At 26.0% G+C, this 21,867-nt stretch overlaps 2 protein-coding genes across 6 annotated transcripts in view; one reads left to right on the top strand and one right to left on the bottom strand.

Moving 5' to 3' along the window:
* The window catches only part of LOC126896092 (gamma-aminobutyric acid type B receptor subunit 2), a 145,739-nt gene that overhangs the window by 938 nt on the left and 122,934 nt on the right, over nucleotides 1-21,867 (top strand). The window contains exon 1 of one of the 3 annotated variants that reach the window (XM_050668550.1): nucleotides 14,776-15,019. The exons of the other annotated variants lie outside the window; for them this stretch is intronic. The gene's annotated coding sequence lies outside the window, so the exon portion shown is untranslated. Of the gene's footprint in view, nucleotides 1-14,775; nucleotides 15,020-21,867 lie in introns of those variants that run through there. 3 annotated transcript variants of the gene reach the window in all.
* The window catches only part of LOC126896103 (UDP-glycosyltransferase UGT5-like), a 19,047-nt gene continuing 16,470 nt past the window's right edge, over nucleotides 19,291-21,867 (bottom strand). For all 3 annotated transcript variants that reach the window (XM_050668576.1, XM_050668575.1, XM_050668574.1), the window contains one exon: nucleotides 19,291-19,722. In XM_050668576.1, coding sequence (XP_050524533.1) covers nucleotides 19,437-19,722 — 286 coding nt within the window. In that variant the 3' untranslated portion in view covers nucleotides 19,291-19,436. The remainder of the gene's footprint in view (nucleotides 19,723-21,867) is intronic.

The following is a 21,867-nucleotide window of genomic DNA, read 5'->3' as shown; positions in this document are numbered from 1 at the left end:
TTCAGCATAAAAAAAAAAAAATCTCCACGTTCACTTCATATAACACTCTTTATATTTTTATGACGGTCATATATGTGACAAAATTTTAAATATAAATCATCTTTTTTCGTCGTCTTAAATCTATTAGATTCATTTTATTAAAAAAAATTTGTTTTTAATAAAAATAAAATGTCAAGTTAATAAACCGTGTAGTACTCAATACAAGTAGTTCTGATAAAATATTTTCAACATAATTTTTATAACATTGTGGTAGAAATGAATTACTACTTCTGTACGATCTCCCGTTAAATTATGAACTCATTCGAGTTGACACAACAATTAAATATATTTTTTGTGGTACAAATGTACAACATTTATATATATAAAAAAAAAAGTATTCGTAGTGCATACAGATTACTGTTAATCCGTTTCAGAAAAATACCTAGTCGCATTGTAATTTCATTCTATCGAGGAGTTGGTAAAATAATTTTGTGGTTTTTTGTTATTAAGCCGATTCGGAATGGTATCGGTCGATAAAAACTCGAATTGTTCGAGATATTTTAATCGAAAAGCGGCTTAAAAGAGCCGGCGTAGTTATCGCGAGTGGGATCAGTTTGACAGGAAACGCTTTCTTTTCAAATGCCTCTTCCGTACGTTTATTTCTTGCCGGCAACCTAACAATAATTTATTTATATGTAATAACACATAGATTACCGTGTCTGTGGTATTATACTGACGGCGTTCTTATTGCAGTTTCACGTTTAAACCCGTTATTTTTTTTTTGTACTAGCAACAAAACCGTTTTAATTATGATATACCTCAAACCCACAGCTGCTGTTCGACAGTTAAACTTCAGGAAGGCTTAGCGTTGATGCGCACCGGTAATTAGTTACACGTGTATCGATGGCTCGTTTGGGTCTTAATTCCAACGGGTCGAACAACACAGTAGCTCTACTCGATGTACGGCGAGAGGCTGCAGATATCCGAGTACACATTATTTGTCGGTCGATATATCGCACCATGTACTCGATGAGATTGCCGCCGACGTTGCAATGTTTTTCCATTGTTAATTTATTATCAGATAACGTTCAAGTCGTTGATAATTTTTTTAAATGATCAAATGTATGCATGTTTCCACTACATTGGACTATCGATTATTTACTCGCTGTTAAACAACAGCAGCTCAAAGCGTTTTACATTTGTTTTCTCCCTTTCTCATATCCATATCTTAATAGCCACCGGGTTCATTGCACTTAAGGCGTACGCCGTACACGTTGCCGAAATTATTTATAGTTTTCCTATGACAAGTATATTTTAATTTTCTTAATGAAAATCTGATCCACTCAAGAGCTAATCGGATTTTCTTTAGAGAAATACTTTCAACTATTTCTCTCCGGCATATCTTACAAAATATGCACAATTTTTTCTCGAATGCCTATTGGTATTTAAGAAAAATTACGGCCCGCGCTCGGGTATAACTTACTGGCAATTTAAGAACTGATCAATACTTAATTGAATTTTGTTTGCAAGTTCAAATGAGTTATTGCGAAACAAATACTTAATACTATTAAATATATTTTGTTCAAAGTAGTTATAAAGTAATTTGATTATTACTAACTTTATTTTACTGCGAAAAAAAGAAAATTAGTTTTGATATTTTAAATTTATTTATAGTTTTGCTTAAACTTTGGCGAAAGTCTTGATTACACAATGTGCCTCATAATCCCATTATTCTCGTGATATTAAATTATTATTTACTGTAAATATTATTTGATTTTTCTTAAATTTATAGCTAATTGGACATAAATATAAGAATAATTCAATGCGATATTATGATTTTGGCAGTGCACACCATGCGGGTGTTAAAGTAATGAAATACTTCAAGGGATCCCTACCCCATTCTTGAACTATTGTTTCTAATTAAATCTGTTGTAAATCTTATAAATATATGGAGTGTTCAGCAAGTAAGGAAACGGGTTTCTATTGTTCTCACTGTTTGTAAAAATTGACCTGTTTCCTTACTTATGAACACTCTGTATGTTGCGGCCAATATAGTAATTTAAGCATCGTATACATTGACTGGTCAATGCACTTTGTCCGCGTATTTTGGTCTTGATAAATTAATCACTCATTTTTCCGACTTCAACTGGACAATTTAATATTAACCAATAAGAGTCGAACAATGTAGAATATTAAAAAATATTTTAAGTTTGAGTGCTTAAAATTATATTCATTATATTTAAATCTATTACATGTAAGAAATAGATTTACATTTAATTAAAGATCTATAGAATTTTAAAGTACTTTGATTAAATATTGATATTAAAATGATACTCTGTTATGTATTAAAAGATTATAAATAAATAAATAGTCTTAGAACTTAAAAAAAGTATATTGAAATTAGCAGTTGCCATATAATTTTTTAACATTCAATGAATTATATATTTTATAATTAATTATTTTTCCTATACTTAAATTATATTTCCTCAAACCAAATTTTGGGATAATATTTGATTGATTTAAAGACTATATCTACTATATATAATTTAAGAGCGCGCCTTCTAACACAATGAGTATGATAAAAATGTAATGGAAGTTTTAATGAATTTTGTTTTATACGTGATTGATAATTTATAGACGTGTATTCTATTTTATTGGTGACTCGTACAACAGGTGATATAATCAAGATAAAAATATATGTAAATCATTTTATGTCAAATTTAGAACATGATTATTAAGAAGACTCGTTTGTATTTAATGAAATAAAACATGAATTTTAGTAGAAATAAGTTATATTGATAATCGTCAATTTATATTTATCACATATGTTTGTTTTCTAAAGAGAAACGCTTAACGAAATCTGTACAGCTTTAATCGTGACAATGTGTATGGTCATTTAGAAATGGGTAGTTCCTTACTCTCATGAATTATAACTGGCCTTGATTACTTTATTGTTGTGTACGTGACAAGTACATTAGCTTTGGAACATGATATGTGGTTATAAAGAAAAATATCTACTGGTAACCCTCAGTGTCCTCAGTATCTAATTAAAATTTTGGCTGAAAACACTTCCAACAACAAGGGAAAATTATGAGATGTCACTTTTTCCTGTCGTATATAATTTACCCTAGTCGTACAATACACGGAGGTTGTTTGTTTTATTTTATTTCACCCAACGACCAGTGTGCTGAAGGCGGCGCAAACCTTGCCAAAAATCTGTGGAAATACCACCTACCTGAGTTCTGAAATATAGCTATTGGGGTCCACAAACGCTTTCTCGCAGTAACCATAACAAATACATTGTTTGCTTACTGCAAAAAAACATTACCCATCTGTTACAGAATAAAATAAAGTTAGTGGTAAAGAATATTGTCTTTACGTGGCAAGAGGATGGTATTTAATATTAACAAAAACTACGTCAATATTTTTGGGAAAGTTTATCTTGAACTAGTTAAAATTAATCGGCAAACAAAAATTTTGACTAGATTATCTCAAACTGACATAAAAATATCATTGATTCAAAGTTGCAAAGCTAAAAAGTTCTTTCTGATTTCAATTCAAATAAGCTCAAAGATAAACATACGTCTTAGGAATGTTGTTGAGCAAGAACACTTAAAGGGGAGGAGTATGGAGCATAAATTAAATAAGATCATGATTCTATGATCATTTATTAAAGATGTACCGGTACCCGGCCTTTTTTTGTAATCTTTTCGCCGGTACTGGGTTTGTAAGCAATTTTTTATCAGGTTTTTACTCAGTACTCTATTAGTACATGTATTTACTACTCGGAACATCTATACTATAGATCTTTAATTAAACAATTTTTTATTATGCTAAGTTAAAATGAAATTATAATCATAAATAATTAATATTTTATCTTGTTTTGCAATGTGTAAATGTCGTATGAACAAAATAAATTTATTATGATTAAGGCAATATTGATAATTTAAGATTGCCTATAACAATAATGATATTATAAATATAGTGAGTTGTGTTTTCGTAAAAAAAACATATCTTAAGGACTTTATTAAAAACTTGCGAGTTCCATATCGAGGATTTTTCTTATTGGATTTATATACAGAATGATCTAAATCTGATAAAACACTTTTCTTAGAAACTAATGATAATTTTAAAATTTTGTAAAGAGAAAAATATTAGGTTTAAACATTTTTTACAAGAATATGTAGTTATATAATTTTTTTCACCCCTTCAGGGATTGATATCAATAAATTGTATTTTATAAAATGAGAATCCCTATTTTTAATTTGATTGTATAATAGAATAAAAATTTACAAACAATTTTATTCCTATAATATTTTTAAACAATTAAGCAATTTTTTCGTATTAAGATTGTTTGAAGATTTAAAAAATTTTCCATTGATTTGGTTTTATAACATCGATGGCAGCAATAATCTGTTTCGATAGCTCATAAATTAATTAATATGATAGATATCAAAAAAACTTTTGTTATCTTAACATTCTATTTTTCTATCTTATTTATCATATCTTAGCCTATAAAAATTGGCTTATGTGACTCTATAGGATAATAAACACTACTGAATTGGAACGGAGGAATACAAACAGAATTTTGGATTAAAATCACTTAACTCTAACATGTTGTAACAATGAACTATTGACTGTACAAAACAAAATTGTATGAACAAAATTGTTTGTACATTTTTATTCAATCATATAATCAAGTTAAAAATAGGGGTTTACATTTAATAAAATAAAAATTTATTAACCTTGAAAGGTTGAACAATTTTTTTTACCACTTGTTATTGTAGAGTTTTTTGAATCAAATAATTTTTCTCTGAATAAAAATTTTAAATTTACAATATTATTTAGAAAATAATTGTCTTACCAGACTTCAATTACCTTATATTCAAAAGAGAAGCAGTGTTGATGAGATATAAAAATAGTTATTAAATATACAAAATTGAGAGAATAATACATTTTTTTAAAGGATATAAACATATACGTAAGTATTTGTAAAATTTGTTTCATAGAATACGTTAATTTTCGGACATTATGTAGAATTTATTTAGTTGGAAATGACAAGAATCAGAATTGTGTGGCAGTAAATTGCCATCTAACCAAATAGTTTTAAGCGTTTTGTTTTATAACTTTTGGTGTATAGAATTATATTTACGCGAATGCGCTAAATTAGTTGATAGAGAAGTAATTTTATTTTGACAGAAAGCTTGAATTTCTTTTGAATAATATTTCAATGGAATTTTAAACAACTTATGTATGAAATATTATTTTCTATAATGAATGATCAGTCAAATATATTCATAATAATAAAATGTTAATAAAAAAATGTATATTTTATACTTTTTATGGAAAAATATTAAATTCAAAACAAAACTTGTTAATATCTTTTTTATAGACATTTACTATATCTATTGATTATATTCTTTTGATTTTTGCCATAAAAGTCTTAGTTCAAAAGTTAATAATTAAGGGACACCGTAGTTTTCAATAAACAAAATTATTCACATTTTAATTTTCGATTTGTAAATATGTTATTGAGTTTTTTATTTCTTATAATTTATTTGAAATTTATTTATTAACAAACGAAAGAAACTTTTCTAGTAAATAATAGTATATTAAACTAATTTTACATCATGATTTTTAACAGAATATTTTTATACAATTTTGGAGACTTTTTTAGGGTAAAGTTTTACTAACATTTAAATTATTTTTTATATGATGTTTAAAAAAAAAATTATTAAATGATTTTTACCGTATAGTATATAATAAAAAGTTTAATCAGTACTGATCATCTGTTTATAGCCATCCGATCCCTTTCTCCCATCGGGCGCCATGACATCACAACAAATAGTGGTCAACGGTGTTCACCCGTCCAGAGGATAGTTAATATACCACTAATGACGTGGGATACTATTAGACACATTTGTACCCAACCGTCCAACAGCACCATAAATTAATTGAATGATATATCAATAAATTAATTACTTCTTTGTTATTCATTTTTTACTGTAAGAAAATATTAATTTATTGCTGTTCGCGTTAACTTGAGATTATGCAGAATTTGGAAAAACAATTTTTAACTCGTATGAATATACGGATCAGTCGAGTAATTTAACAGTGCGTCGTCTAATTTATATTTTTTCACATTTTTACTTCGAATCTCTATCAACTTGGCTTCCCGAAATGAGTATTTCACCTGGTCAAAAGAAAAGTAAAAAACCCAGCACAGGGGGGTCGCGGCACAGTGGTGACGTGGCATAGTTGGATCAAGTATTATGATATCTGACAGTGATTAAAATCACTATCATAAGGAACGCTTCGATGCAAATCTGTAGATAGTGTTTCATTTAGAGAAATTGGTGGATTATTCCAAAAGCAACATCAACTCTTATTTCTTTAATTATATTCTGATTAGTAGTACTTTGATTTTAAAATATAATATATGAATAAAGACTAATTATAGTTTTCAAATTCAGTATGAAATTGTGAGGCCAGCTATGATGTATGGTTCATAGTGTTGGGCGGTTGATAAGAAAGTAGAGCAGAGAATAAGTGTAGCAGAGATGAGAATGCTTAGTTGGATGAGTGGAGTGACTAGAGAAGATAGGATAAGGAACGAGCATATAAGAGGAAGTATAGGTGTTGCGTCAATCGTGGATAAGATGACAGAAAATAGACTTAGATTGTTTAGTCATGGTATGAGGAAAGAAGAATCGAAAGCTGTAAGAACAGTTATAGAAATGAATGTTGAAGGAAGAAGAGATAGAGGAAGACCAAAAAAGAGATGGAGGGATGCTATTGAATGCGATTTGAGGACAGCTGATGTGAGCGTAGAAGATGTGGGAGATCGTGTCAAGTGGAATCTTAGGATAAGGGTGCCCGACCCCAAGTAGTTGGGATTAAGGCAAAGAAAAAGAAAAATATTACCAGATATTCCGGTGGCAATTGACATAATATGATTGTTATTTCGGAATGTACAATTTAGCGTTTAGTTGGGTTTAAATAATATAGCGTCAAATCAATTACCTACTCTATCGGTTGTATCTCAATATACACTACACTTTAATGATACAATAAATAAATAAACTCACACATACACACATATGCATTTATAACATTGTGTCTAATGTAAGTATAACATGATAAAAAGTAACCGTAAAATGAAAAAAATGGAATATAAATTTTATTACTCATATTAAATGTAATGTAACTCGAAAAATATTTGTTTAAATGAAAAAATATAAGATTATATTTTTATTTATAATTGTCTTTTAAACAACTTTTGTGCGAAACTTTTTTTTGTAAGTTAAATATTTTTTTTTGAGAAAATTAAGAAAGCTCATATTTTTGAACTTTTGCGAGGATTTAAAAAAAAAGCTCAATTCCAATCTTGAGGACTATTAGTATGTCATTATACATATTTTAATTCAACTTTTAAAAAAACAAAATTTTTTCCGCAATTTTTCCTTTGTTGACTGGCCTAGATGTCAATTTTAAACTTGTAATTGAGCTAAAAGTTATGGTAATATATTCAATTTATTTTACTATAAACTTTCATAAATCTTTATCAAAAATTTTTCATCAACTTTAAAGAACCAAAAAAATAGGTTAAAATTGAAAATTTGGACTGATTATTTTTAACATATTAAAAATCAAATCAGTAATAATTTGAAAACAAATTTTTTTTTCTTTTAATTATTATTTTATATATATAATTAGTAATAATATAAAAAATTAGAAGTGATAGAAATAGTCTACTTGCAGATTTGAAAACAACGCGAAAAGTTGATTTAGAAAAGTATATTTTTGCTTCTGATGAAAGTTCCTTGTAGTCCAGTGCATTTTTTTATAGTAACAAACAGTTTTTATTGAAAATTATTGTATCAAGCCCTTTAAATTTTTATACACGTAAAAGTAAAGCAAAATATAACTTCTTTATTATTTTTATAATTTCTCCGTTTAAATTACAATATTAAATATCAATTTCATACTAAATTTAATAATTATAATTAGTATATATTCAAATATTATATTTTAAAATCAAAGAACTACTAATCATGATATAATTAAAGAAATAAGAGTTGATGTTGCTTTTGGAATAATCCACCAATTGCCTAATTAAAACAAAAAAAAAAAAAGTTTGTTGGGAATTTTTTCTGCTATTCTGCAAAATTACTCCTTCGTTGACTAGAATGAATCATTAAATAGAAAATTTTATGAGAATTAAAACAATGTTATTTTTAAGATTAATATGCAGTCAGAAAGTTTTATAATTATTATTTATTGTAAATTTATCAGAAAAACTCATTATTTTTTGCATTTTTATCGTAATAGAACACTTAAATAGAAATCATAGTAATCATTTCTAAGTAATTTTTGATATTTAAAAAGATTCTACTATTGAAATATCCAGAACTGAATTAATTTTAATGATTTACTTTAACTAAAAAAAAAAAAGTTAATATTTTGAATCCCTCTTGTGGGCAGGTAAAGGGTTAGATTTATAAAAAAAACCAAATGATAGATAAAGACATGCATCTAAATAAAAAAAAATATACTGATTTGGTCATTTTTGATAAAGTTATAACAATTAACAAAGTTATAAGTTTTATACACTGGACTACAAGGAACTTCCATCAGAAACAAAAATATACTATTCTAAATCAACTTTTCGCGATGTTTTAAAATGTGCAATTAGACTTTTTCTATAACTTCTAAGTTTTAATATTATTAAAAAATAGTTTTTACATATAAAAAAAAATAATTAAGAACAAAAAAAATTGTTTTAAATTAATACTGATTTGATATAATATTTAATATTAATTTGATTATTAATAAGTTAAAAATAAGGAAAATGACATATTTAACCAATTTTGTTAATCGTTTAAAGTTGATTGTTGTAAATGTTTATAAAAAAAAAAAAAAATTTATTTTACCATAACTTTTAGCTCAATTGGTAAGTTTGACATTGACATAATTAAATAGAAAATTTTATGACAATTAAAAAAATTGTATCGTTAAGATCAATATGCAGTCAGAAAGTTTTATAATTACTATTTATTGTAAATTTATCAGAAAAGCTCAATATTTTTTTGCATTTTTATGGTAATAGATAACTTAAATAGAAGTAATAGTAATAATTTCCTAGGAACTTTTGTTGTTTGTTGAAAAGATTCTATAATTGAAATATTGAGAACTTAATTAATTTTAATGATTTACTTTAACTAAATGTACCAATCAAAACAAAGTTGTTAAAAAGATTTACTCAATTGAGTTTATTATAAAATTTGATTATATTTGTAAAAATCAATTGTTAATTCAGGAGAAAAAACAATCATTTTTTTTAGAAATGATTTATATAGCAACACGTTAGAAAAAAATTTGAATATTATAGTCTAATAGTAGCACACACAAACAGAGTAATAAAATTATTAAATTACAAAGTAAAATGATTTAATTTTGTAGTTGAAACCTATCATATCAAACTTCATTCGTTAATAAATATTTTGAAAACATTAGAAATTAATGATTTTAATTGTCTTTATGGAGACGATGTAATAACTAACTGTTTAATTGATAAATTAGAATTTTTTTTTCAATTTTTGAGAGTAATATCTTCAACTAGATACGAATTGTAGTAATTTGACGTATTGTTGAAAAAAGTAGGTCAAGTTAGAGCAGAGAAAATAAATGATAGTCACAAAAAAATATCTTCTCGGCTTTGCATCGAAGCGAAAACTTAAAATATAGTAAAATAATTTTAATACGAATAAGAAATTTCTTCTTGCAAGGGGCGACTAAAGTGATGGGATCCTTGATCTTTATTGAAGTTATTGAATCTAAATGTGATAAAAATCAAACGAGTTAAAATTTATACTAACTTAAAAAGAATTAAGAAAAAATGCAAAAAATTCATTGCCATATGCGGGTTGGAACCTCGTACCCCAAGCGTGTAAAACATAAATTTTACCAACTCGGCAACCGTACGTTGCTTCCGGCGGTTGAAAAATTGGCTATTTAAGCTAGTTCAAATTTCAAAGTTATTTTTCTCGACTTAAAAGAAACAAACATATTTAAATAAGTTTAACTATCTATACTATATCAATTTTAATTTATATAATATTTATGAAAATCTGTACTCCCCTTGTCAGGTATTTTAAAATAAAATAAAATACAAAACCCAGAATTTTAACACAAAAATAGCATATTTTTGCATACGGTAGTCATTTTTACCATGAAGACAAATCCAGAGGTCAAATTTTTTTTTTTCACATTAAAGTATATTACATAAGCTTTAATTTAAGATATATTTAAAAGTGTCAGTATTTCCGGAATACTTTCAAAAATTAAATTGAAAATATCGTAGTAACAATACGCATGTTTAAAGTTTTGACCCCCCTTGTTAAAGGGGTATGATCCGATTTACAAAAAAAGCGTGCCAGATGAAAGGGGTATATAAATATTTATTATAAAAAAATAATAATATTGATCCATACATTTTTCCAAAAGTTATATAAAATATAAATTAAATAATATAACATATAAAATCGAGATTTTTTTCACGGAAATCGTACGTTTTTCTTTAACTTTGATGTCCGTTTTCACCACGAAGACAAGTCCAGAGGTCAAATTTTTTTTTTTCAAATTAAAGTATATTACATAAGCTTTAATTTAAGATATATATAAAAGTGTCAGTATTTCCGGAATACTTTCAAAAATTAAATTGAAAATATCTTAGTAACAATACGCATGTTTAAAGTTTTGACCCCCCTTGTTAAAGGGGTATGATCCGATTTACAAAAAAAGCGTGCCAGATGAAAGGGGTATATAAATATTTATTATAAAAAAATAATAATATTGATCCATACATTTTTCCAAAAGTTATATAAAATATAAATTAAATAATATAACATATAAAATCGAGATTTTTTTCACGGAAATCGTACGTTTTTCTTTAACTTTGATGTCCGTTTTCACCACGAAGACAAGTCCAGAGGTCAAATTTTTTTTTTTCAAATTAAAGTATATTACATAAGCTTTAATTTAAGATATATATAAAAGTGTCAGTCTTTCCGGAACATTTTCAAAAGTTAAGTTGAAAAAGTTCTACTTTCTATACGCATTTTAAAAGGTTTGCACCCCCCCTGTATAAAGGGAAATGGTCCGATTTTAAAAAAAAGTATGTCGAATGAAAGAAGTATATATAAAGTATTTATCATTAAAGAATAAAGTTGATTCATGCATTTTTTAAAAAGTTATAGCAACATAATGTTAAAAAATGTAAAATATAATATCAAGAATTTTTTCACAAAAATAGCATATTTTTGCATACGGTAGTCATTTTCACCATGAAGACAAGTCCAGAGGTCAAATTTTTTTTTTTCAAATTAAAGTATATTACATTAGCTTTAATTTAAGATATATATAAAAGTGTCAGTCTTTCCGGAACATTTTCAAAAGTTATGTTGAAAAAGTTAATTTTTTGTGAAAAAGTTGTCATTTTAAATCCCCTTCCGTGGGCAGGGAAAGGGTCAAATTTATAAAAAAAATATATATAATGATAGGTAAATATCTAAGGTTATTATAAAAAAAAAAATTATATTGATTAGATCATTTTTAAAAAAGTTATGGCAATTTTAAGAAAAAAAAAATGAAAAAATATCGAAAATTAGCGATTTTTAAATTTGTAATTTTTTGGGGGATTTCCCCCATTTACGGGGAACGAGGGAATTTTTTTCAATTTTTGAGGGTAATGTCTTCAACTAGATACGATTTGTGATCTTTTGACATATTTTTCAAAAAATCGGTTCAGTGAGAGCTGAGATTGAGCGTTTACAGACACAAAAAAAAAAAAAAAAAAAAAAAAAACACATCATAGTAAAATTAATACCTTCTCAGCTTCGCATCGAAGCTAAAATCGATTTTAACTTTCAGTGACTCTACTTAACATTATTTTCAATTTTTCATTATTATGCTATTTTTGTACTTAGATATTTTAGTAGAATCAATTTGGGAATTTTATTAGTAACGGCAATTAGAAGTTTATCTGATTAGAACATATTGAAATGTAATATATGTAAACAATAGAAGTTAATATTCTAGGAATTCAATTTAGTAATAGACCTAAGGTATGCATTGTTCGTAAAACGTACGGAAAAATGTTACTTTATTTCCACGTGATAACTGTACGTGTACTTTAAGAACGAGGTTATTTGTCATTTGGTCCCGACGAATGTCGATAATAATGTTATAATTGTCATAACTTCACGACCGTTAGTTACATAGTTGTCATTATTGTCTACCGCCATATTAAATATAAACAAAATCAAAAGCGTTGAACAGTATCTTAACTACAATTCCCAAAATAATAACAAAACAACCATTTTATTTTCAATTTTCTGTTTTTAGTTAAAATTTTAGATTATACAGCACATATTGAAATTCATACTAACAAAACATTTTTTCTGTAATGATTGCAAGGGTTAGATATCTACAATAACTAGTTGCTTATTTTTTTAGTAAAATTAACAAAACGAGAATCGGTTAAGGAAGTTCATATGTTAAAAAAAGAGAGGAATGAGATATAAAGGCATTGGAGGACTTGATTAATTAATATATGTCTATAACTTATACATATACTTTGTTCTTTCTGAATTTTAAATTTAAGATGAATTGGAATTTTTATAAGTTTTAGAAGCTGTTTTCGTTTTTTTCTATCCTTATTTATTACTTAATTTTCATTAATTTTGTTTTTTGAAGATAAAAATAACACGCTATAACGTATTCAATACAGTTACTAACCTGTCTTCCCTTTCCTTTCAAATAATAGCTACAACATAGGCGTTCTTTAATTATGTATATTCGCAAACGCATTTATACTTATATATTGGATTTATAATTTTTTTTTTTATGATTTCGAGGAGTTTCCTACGCCAATATCAATATTTTTCAAATCTCACTCCATATATCCAAATATTTAAGATTTAACCAGCTAGACTCTGGTGGCCCAGTATTTCTCAGTCTGTTAAGTCTTGGCTGAAATGGGCGTAGTTCACCTTATCCATATATTTAAAATACTGTTACGATACATCCGTAACAAGTTTTACGCCGACTGTCTATACAAAGGACTTTACCTTACAGATTGGCTCGTCAATACATTTGGGATATTTCAAAGGTGTAGTTTCCTAATATATTCAATTATTTGAATTGAATTTACATAGTAGTAAACTTTACACCACATTGACTATACAAAGACGTTGCCTAATATGGTTTGTAGATACGTACAGCGTACGTTGTACGGAAATTTTTAAATAACTCCTTTTTATTCTATCAATTAATTTTTGTATCTCATTTAATTGGGTTATTCAATATGACTAACTAGTTATAGCTATACAATTAATAATGGGAATATAATATTTATTTATTTTTACTAACTTAAATGGGTTGGTTTGGATATTTTGTTAAAATAACAAAAATTAAAACGGTTATTAAGATAATATTTAAAATCATCTAATAGTGTAAACTATTGAAAAAACTTCACTGATATAAAATTTTATGTTTGCAAATGAAAAATGTTTCTATATTTAACGTAAACTCTAAAATACAACTAATATTTAATTGTGAACTGAAAATAAATCTGGGTAATTGAGACGATTGCCGTGAGATTTTGTGAATCTTCAAAACAGTTGAAAAAAAAAGACTACTTTTCTATTGTATTTAAATTTAAAATGTTTTAAATTATACTTTATATTTTCCAAATGGCAACATTGATTATATAATTTTACTTTATTTATGTATTTGCGAAAAAAGATACATGTTACATGTACTAATTATCCCCTCAGAAACTACATGTGTATAGGCGCAATTAGAACTAAACTTTTGGGAATCTAACTTAATTTTTCACCCCCTTAAAAATATTTTTATATAAATTAACATGTAATTTTCATAATTCACGTGGGGCCTTTCTGGACCCCCTTAATTATGCTTATGTACTTGTGTTTTTCTTAAAACAGTAAACGATAATAATTATACCAATTCTGGGCGAAATAATAGATAGCAAATAAATGCAAACTTTTTTTGTTGTTTTCAGTACATATCAAACAATATTGGCGGGCAGAGATATTCTTCTCACTAAGGAATAACGGACCACGTAAACACGCTGGTTAGAGAAGCCCGTGGTGATCGTTTGCCACATAAATGGCGACACTAGGCCGTTAATGGTCGAACTCCCGTCCCTTAGCACGACATTGTTGCAGTCTATCAAATCAAAATCGCTTGAAATATGCTAAATAAAATTAAAAATAATATTCATTTTCATGAATAAACATGTTATTAAGTTTGTGATTTCAAAGTGATTATTTTTGGATTTATATTTAATTAAGAAAAATTTAAATTAGTATTTCTTAGCTTGTTTTTTTTTTTGTGTAAACTTCTATATGAAATGTTTGGTTGATGAAAAATAATGAAAAATAATTAAGAAGTAGTGTAGGATAAAAATAAATAAATAAAATGAATAATAAAATATAATATCAATATTTGTTTAAGATTTCTAAATTTGTAATGGGGATAAGTCGGATTTGATTATGTATTTTTTTATGCAGATACTACCAACTAATATGATAATGATAATTACATAAACTGTTTGAGAGTAAAATTTATTTGTTTACTTACTAAATGCGTTTAACTCCAATAAATATCAAAGTTGTTTTTTTAATTAACTATAATTACTATTTTTAAATTTAACGTCCATTTTCAAAGATTTTGTTTGTGCATAGATTAAATGTTTGTTAAATTTATGGTTTTTTTCTAGAAAGGATGGGAAAACCTGCGTAATGAAATCGAATCCAGGTTACTAATGTTACCGGGGTTAACATTAATGGTCTACCAATTGTTTAGATTTTTTGTTTATATTGTCCGAGGAGCATTTAGTAATATATAGGTAGTGTAGAGAAGTATTAAAACAAAATGTAAACTTACATAAACACTGTGATCATTACCAACAAGCGGTAGTTCACCAGTTCGATCCGTTCGCCATCTTGTGTGTGTAAGTTACCGAAAAATAAAACGTATCTTGAAGCTAATAATAAAGTTATTTGATCGAATAAATTACGCAAGTAAATTTTATAAACTGTTTAGCTACAAATAATCACTTTATGTTATCGAAGAACAATTTTACATAAATAGATAAAAGCTGAAGTTATAGTTAAGTCATAAATCAATTCAATGGAGTGGCCTCAGTAAACAATTAAAATAATTATCACACACGTTACACAAAACACAAATGTTATTAACACATTTAACTACAAAAATTATTTTTTTTTTAATACATATAAAAGCAAAAAACAAATATTGTAATTTGATGGATTTCTTATTAATGGGGAACAAAAGAAATTTTATCAATTTTTGAAGGTAATTTTTCAAACTGAATACGATTTCTAATCTTTTGAAGTATCTTGCAAAAAAATCATCCAAGTGAGAGCTAATAAAAATGAATGACAGATACAAAGAAAATATAATAGCACAGTGTGGACTTGGTATTGTTGGGACAAGTATAGATGATATCTGACAGTGATTAAAATCACTATCATAAGAAACGATTCCATGTAAATCTGTAGATACTATTACTGGTCTACAAGGAATTTCATTAGTTACTAAAATATACATTTCTAAACCAATTTTCGCATCCATTTCATATCTGCAATTAAAGTTTCGCATATGAATTAAATAATAAAAAAATTCTTATTATTAATATAACAAATACATACGTTTGATTATTAGATTACATATGAATAATCAATAAATATATATTTAATAGAAAAATACGTAACAAGCAGAATGTATTATATGCACTGCATATAATATTATATTATAATAATATATTTCGCAGTATATAAATATCAATAATTATTTAAATCCCAAGAATTTCATGGAAGTGATTATTAAGACTTCTATTAAAAATACAAAGAAAAACAGCGATTTTAATGGAATTTTGAGTTTTTCTCATAAATTTACGACTAATAGTAATTATAAAAGTTCCTAATCACACATAAATCTATAAAACATAATAATTTATTCTTAATAAAATTTTATATGTGATGATATAAATTTTAATTTTGAGATATTTATCTAAATGTTTAAAATTAAAGGGTTTTTTTCAATATTCAGTGATTACGAGTCCAACAAGGTTAAATCGTGTTCTTTTGATGTACTGGTCATTAAAATTGGTCAAGTGAGAGCTGAGAAAAATTAATGATAGACACAAAAAAACCATATAGTGAAAATTTTAATATGAATAACAAATTCCTTCTCACAAGGGGAGACTACATAGATGGGGTTCTAGATATTCATTGATGTTGTTCAATCTAAATGAAATAAACATTTAACGAACTTTGAATTTTTTTTCAATTCAGAAAAGGAAGAAGAAAATACAAAAAGAGTTATTTCATCGCGGGGGGGAGGTTCGAACTTCGTAACCCGAGCATATATAACTGTTTTATAATCGATGCAGCCACCGTGTATTACATAAACGCTAAAAAGATCAACTTAAGCTAATTCAAAAATTTAAAGTCTCTTTTCTTAACATTGAGGAGGTAAAATACTCAATGTTTGATGATATCAAAGTATGATTTGTTATCTTTTGATGTATTGTTTAAAAAAATCTGGTCGGTAAGAATTGAAAAATGTGGTAACAGTCACAAAAAATAAATAAACGCATCATGGTAAAATTAATACCTCTTCAGCTTGGCATCGAAGCTAAAAGTTAAGGGCCAAACACTATTTAGACTATTTTATCTTCTTAATCTATTTGTAAGCACGAAGAAATTTAACAACTATAACTATTTTTTATCGCCACTATAATCATTAACAACAATAATACAAAATCCATGATTCATAAAATTAGTGTACTTGGTAACTTTATCTAAATGGTATACAATATATAATTATTTGTACACAAACGTGTATAACCATATATATTTTAAATATATATATAATATAATACGCGTATAATAACAAATACCATATAATGGCATAAATACTCTTGGGATTCGAGAAATAATTTGTTTTAAGTCTTTAAGTGTCAGTTGAGTTGAAATTATCTGTTATAACGGGCAATCTCAATAGAGTAGGATTTCATTGCAAAATAATTTTCAATAATAATTTTGATAATTAATAATGTGTTCAATAACTCTAGTTGCGTGATTTTACATTTGATAAAGATTATTCAAAAATCGATAGTAATCGTAATAATTTTATAGTATACAATTTTCAATGTTTTATTATTATTGAGTTAGTTTATTATAAATATTATTTCTAATGAGTATAAGTGGAATTATTTTAATAGTGACATAATTAAATAATAAATTATTTATTTATTTATTATAACGGGACCAAAGCTCTAATACATAGTTGAATCAATCACCTAAAAAATAATTATTGAAAACTATACAGTTTTAAACAACTAGGTAATATTCATTTTCAAATTCATAAATAAAAAATAAAAAATTAATGACGAAAATTATATTATTAAGTAGTACCAACATTAATGTGGACAATAATAAAAGGGTAGGCTACTTATAGTGTAGTTTATATGGTGGGCCAGTTATTAAAAACAATAGAGGACCAGAAAAAAAGTCAAATAATAATCAATAAATTTATTAAAAATTAAAATTAATTAAATATGATTTAATCACAACATATAAAATAATGTACTTTAGTTAAAATAATGGCGTTATTTGTCCCCAGAGAGCTTTTTAAAATTGGGTACTTTTTGATATATATACATTGTAGACATTGCTTTAATAAATATAACGAATTATTTATAATTTATAACTATAAAATCCAAATTAACTGATAATATTCTAAATAAGAAAAATATAAAAAAAAGAACAACAGCTTTTTGTTAAGAGGAAATTAGTAAAGTTAATTTAGACTCCTTAAATGAACCCGAAAATTTTCATACTTTCATTTATCATAAAATCAGCACGACAATGGCATAACCAGAAATATTTTCGAAGGAGCTGAATAAACATTTTTATTATTTTATAACTTAAATTGTTTAACTTCATCAAAAATTTAGGTATTTGAGCTTTCAGTAATATTTGCTAAAGTTTATTTTGAAATAATTAATAATAATGATGAAAGGTGATTTCTGATGATTGTCTAAAAGCATATTATATAATTTACAATGTGCAATTTGTGAACATTCAAATAAAAACTAGTGCAACCAAATTAAAATAGAATTAAATATATATATATAAAATCAAAAGTTTTTAAAATATACTATACATAATAAAAGTTTGGGCTTTATGAAATAAAATGATAAATATTCCAATGAATAATTAAAATGATTTATTTTTATTTTAATTAAAATTTTTATTATTAATTTTTTTTTAATGGAATAAATTTAAGAAATAGTCTTGTCTAAGACTTCTTTAATTTAAAAAGTTTGGTATTCGCATAGTTATAATGTAGACCACAACTTTCTTTGGATTTATGTTTAAGGAATCTAGACTTTCTAGAAGATTAATTTTCAAAAGTAGTAACAATAAAATATACTTTATAGACATTTTAATACGCGAAAATCTGGACAAGTGCTCTATTTGGTCATCTTAATATTAAATATAAATTATTATAATTCATCAGATGTGAGTATAGGTAATTTTGTTCTTAAAAGTTTAAGTTCTTGAAGAACAAAACTTTTATGATACTTAAATCTTAAAGATAGTCTGTTGAATTTATTACTGGTCTAAACTATACAATGAATATTAAAACTTTTAAATTTAATGTGTTGCATTATAATAACCAAGTTTCATTAACTTTTCTGAAGCTGAATTTTACTAAGTATGATAATTAAAGCGTCTAATGAATTTTTTTTAATTTAATTGATTTACATACATTATTATATAAAATAACAGCACGTGTCAATAATTTTGCTAGAAGATAATTCCTTTTTACCTTGAGCATAGCTTTGTAAATGATTAAATTACTTTTGTTGTTTACGAAATTATAATTGCTAACTAGCGACTTAATCAATCGAAAATTATTGAGTTAAAATAAATTGTTATTCGTGATTTTCTTATTAAATAGTTCAGACTTAAACTCATTTAAATTTAATTAATTTGAAATCTACTTTATCAAAAAAAATCAATTAACTGTTAATTATTTTCAGTTAATGAATTTAATTATAAGAATTTTAGTGATCTTAATTATTGAAATCAATTAACTTCTTATAATTTTATCTAACTCTTGAGTTACCGTGTCATTATTTACAAGTAGTAGGTGTCTTGAAGTATTCACGGATAATAAACACAGAAGCATTGTAAACAAAAAACGTTTAATAAAGTAATACAGTTAACACAATTATAAGGTGTTAGCGTTACTCAAGTGTGTCGCTGGAAATGAGAGTTATCAACAATAAATAAAAGAGTATTATCTATAAGTAAAAAAAAAAAATGAATTTTCTATTTTGTTTTGGCTTTTTGTAATGACGACTTAGACCAAAGTCGTTGAGTCATTGACCATGTGATATGTAATGAATTTCTTATCAAATAAATGACCATCGTAAAGATAATAGAGATTAGGATTATAATATCCATTGAAAACAGCAAATACCAAGGCAACTCGGAGGGCTTTAAAAGATGTCCCCCGTATTTTGCCACGTATTCGATCCAAAATAATGCTTCTTGTAGAGGATTATTCTGACGGTCTTTGAACAGAGTCGACAATCGTTTTGCATTGGTCGAATATCTAAAAAAAAATAACAGTTCAATATGCTATTCGAAAAACAAATAGTAACTAGACATTAGGTATCAGTTTTCTTACGCTAGGTAATTTATTCTATAACTGTCTTATATTTTAAAGAAAAGAGAGATTCAATAAAAAAGAAAAGATAGAATATGTAGATTTGGACTACTGAACATTTTTGAACAGCGACAATAAATATATAGCTATTACGATAAAAACAAACAGAGCAATCCAGGATAATCTATTCAGACTTACTGATGTGTGCTTTTGACCATTATATTTGTGCTCAAAACTTTTATATAACCCTCATTTGTTTCGCAGTTCTAGTCTTAACCCAACCTTTTATAATATGTTATTGTATATTATCAAACCATTGCCATTATAGTTTGTTTTTTATTCAAAAAAAAATTGTTACTGTCTTTTCAATCGCATTAATGTACAAAGGAGAAAATATATTTCTGAATTCCTCATCGATTAAATATTTATTCATCTTTTTTTTACGAGCTACTTAAGAAGAAAATCACTTGGATGAAAATGCATTAGCAACGAAAATATGATCTACATAGTAATATGGTGTAAACTTTATTCACTCTAAATTTAAACGCCGTCTTTCTCAGCTTTAAAGCGTTTTAGTATTATCTCCTAATAGCTAATATTAAAGGAAAAACTTGGCAATTACAACAGATGAGACCTTGAGTTTACACTAATGTCGAAAAATAGTTATATCAAATTTATGAATACGCATTGGTGTTTAATAAATAATTTCTAAAATTAAAGTCAAATTATATGCGGAAAAATTAATTTTTTAAGTGCATTTTCTCAATTGACCATAACATCGAATGAAACATCGAAAAACGTTTTATATTATTATGAAAATAAAGTTTTTAATATTTAGTATTTTTTTTAAACATAAACAGATAAAGACTTCATATTAGTTTTAATAATACTAATTTAGTCAAATAGAAATTAATTTTTTAATTACGTTTTTAATCACGTATTAGGTACAGGAGTATAAAATAATTGGTATAAGTGTTATGTATGTAATAGCAAAACGTTTTATTTTATAATGCAAATAATAATTTTTTAAAAATTTATGCCATAAGATTTTCAATTTTGATATGTGCACGTGAAAATATTTGACAGTCAAGGTCTTATGATGTAATTTTGTTGTAACTCTTTTGGGTATTATATTCATATCTTACAATTTAGCGAATGTCCTATTCTTAAAGTGAGAACAGATAAGCAAATTTAGAGAAGAGTATAAGAAAGCGACCTTGAGTATGCAAACCGATACATTTAAGGTGAGTTTTTAGTAATAATAGTAAAGAAATATGCGATCCCCATATTTTTCCACTTCCTTGGTTTTCTATAGAATATCAAAAAGGTAAAGAAGGTCTGGTGATAGTATTGGCGCTTACATACTATGTACGTGGAAGGATACTTTAAAAGCAACTACCCATCTATAATAAAATATTTCTTAAGTTGTCACATTTTTGTGACACGATCGTTTAAGAACCAAAGTAAAGTATAATAATAGTTCATTAAAGTTCTTAAAAAAATTAATTTACTTTAGTTCAGTCAATAGACTAGGTCAGTTAAATGTATTTAATTTACTAGAAAAAACCCAGCACAGAGGGATCGCGGCACAGTGGTGACGTGGCATAGTTGGATCAAGTATAGTGATATCTGACAGTGATTAAAATCACTATAAAAAAAAAACGCTTCGATGCAAATCTTTAGATTGTGTTTAATTTTAAAAAATTGGTGGATTATTCCAAAAGCTTCATAAACTGCTAGTTCCTTATTAATATCCTGATTAAGACAAAGTATGTCGAATAAAAAAGAGATTATTGGAAAATAGTATTTCCCATAAAAAAATTATATTGATCAATACACTTTTCAATAAGTTATAGCATTATAATGTTAAAAATGTAAAAAATAAAATTGAGAATTTTCACACAATAATAGCATTTGGTAGCCATTTTCACCATGAAAAAAAAATAACGTCCAAAATTTTTTTTTCATGATAAAGTATATTACATTAGCTTTAATTTAAGATATATATAAAAGTGTCAGACTTTCCGGAACACTTTCAAAATTTAAGTTGAAAAAGTCAATTTTTTGTGAAAAAGTTGTCATTTTGAATCC

Source organism: Daktulosphaira vitifoliae, unplaced genomic scaffold (assembly GCF_025091365.1).
Source record: "Daktulosphaira vitifoliae isolate Bord-2020 unplaced genomic scaffold, ASM2509136v1 Scaffold_1, whole genome shotgun sequence".
Taxonomy (NCBI): Eukaryota; Metazoa; Arthropoda; class Insecta; order Hemiptera; family Phylloxeridae; genus Daktulosphaira; species Daktulosphaira vitifoliae.
This window is presented reverse-complemented; position numbering and strand designations above follow the sequence as displayed.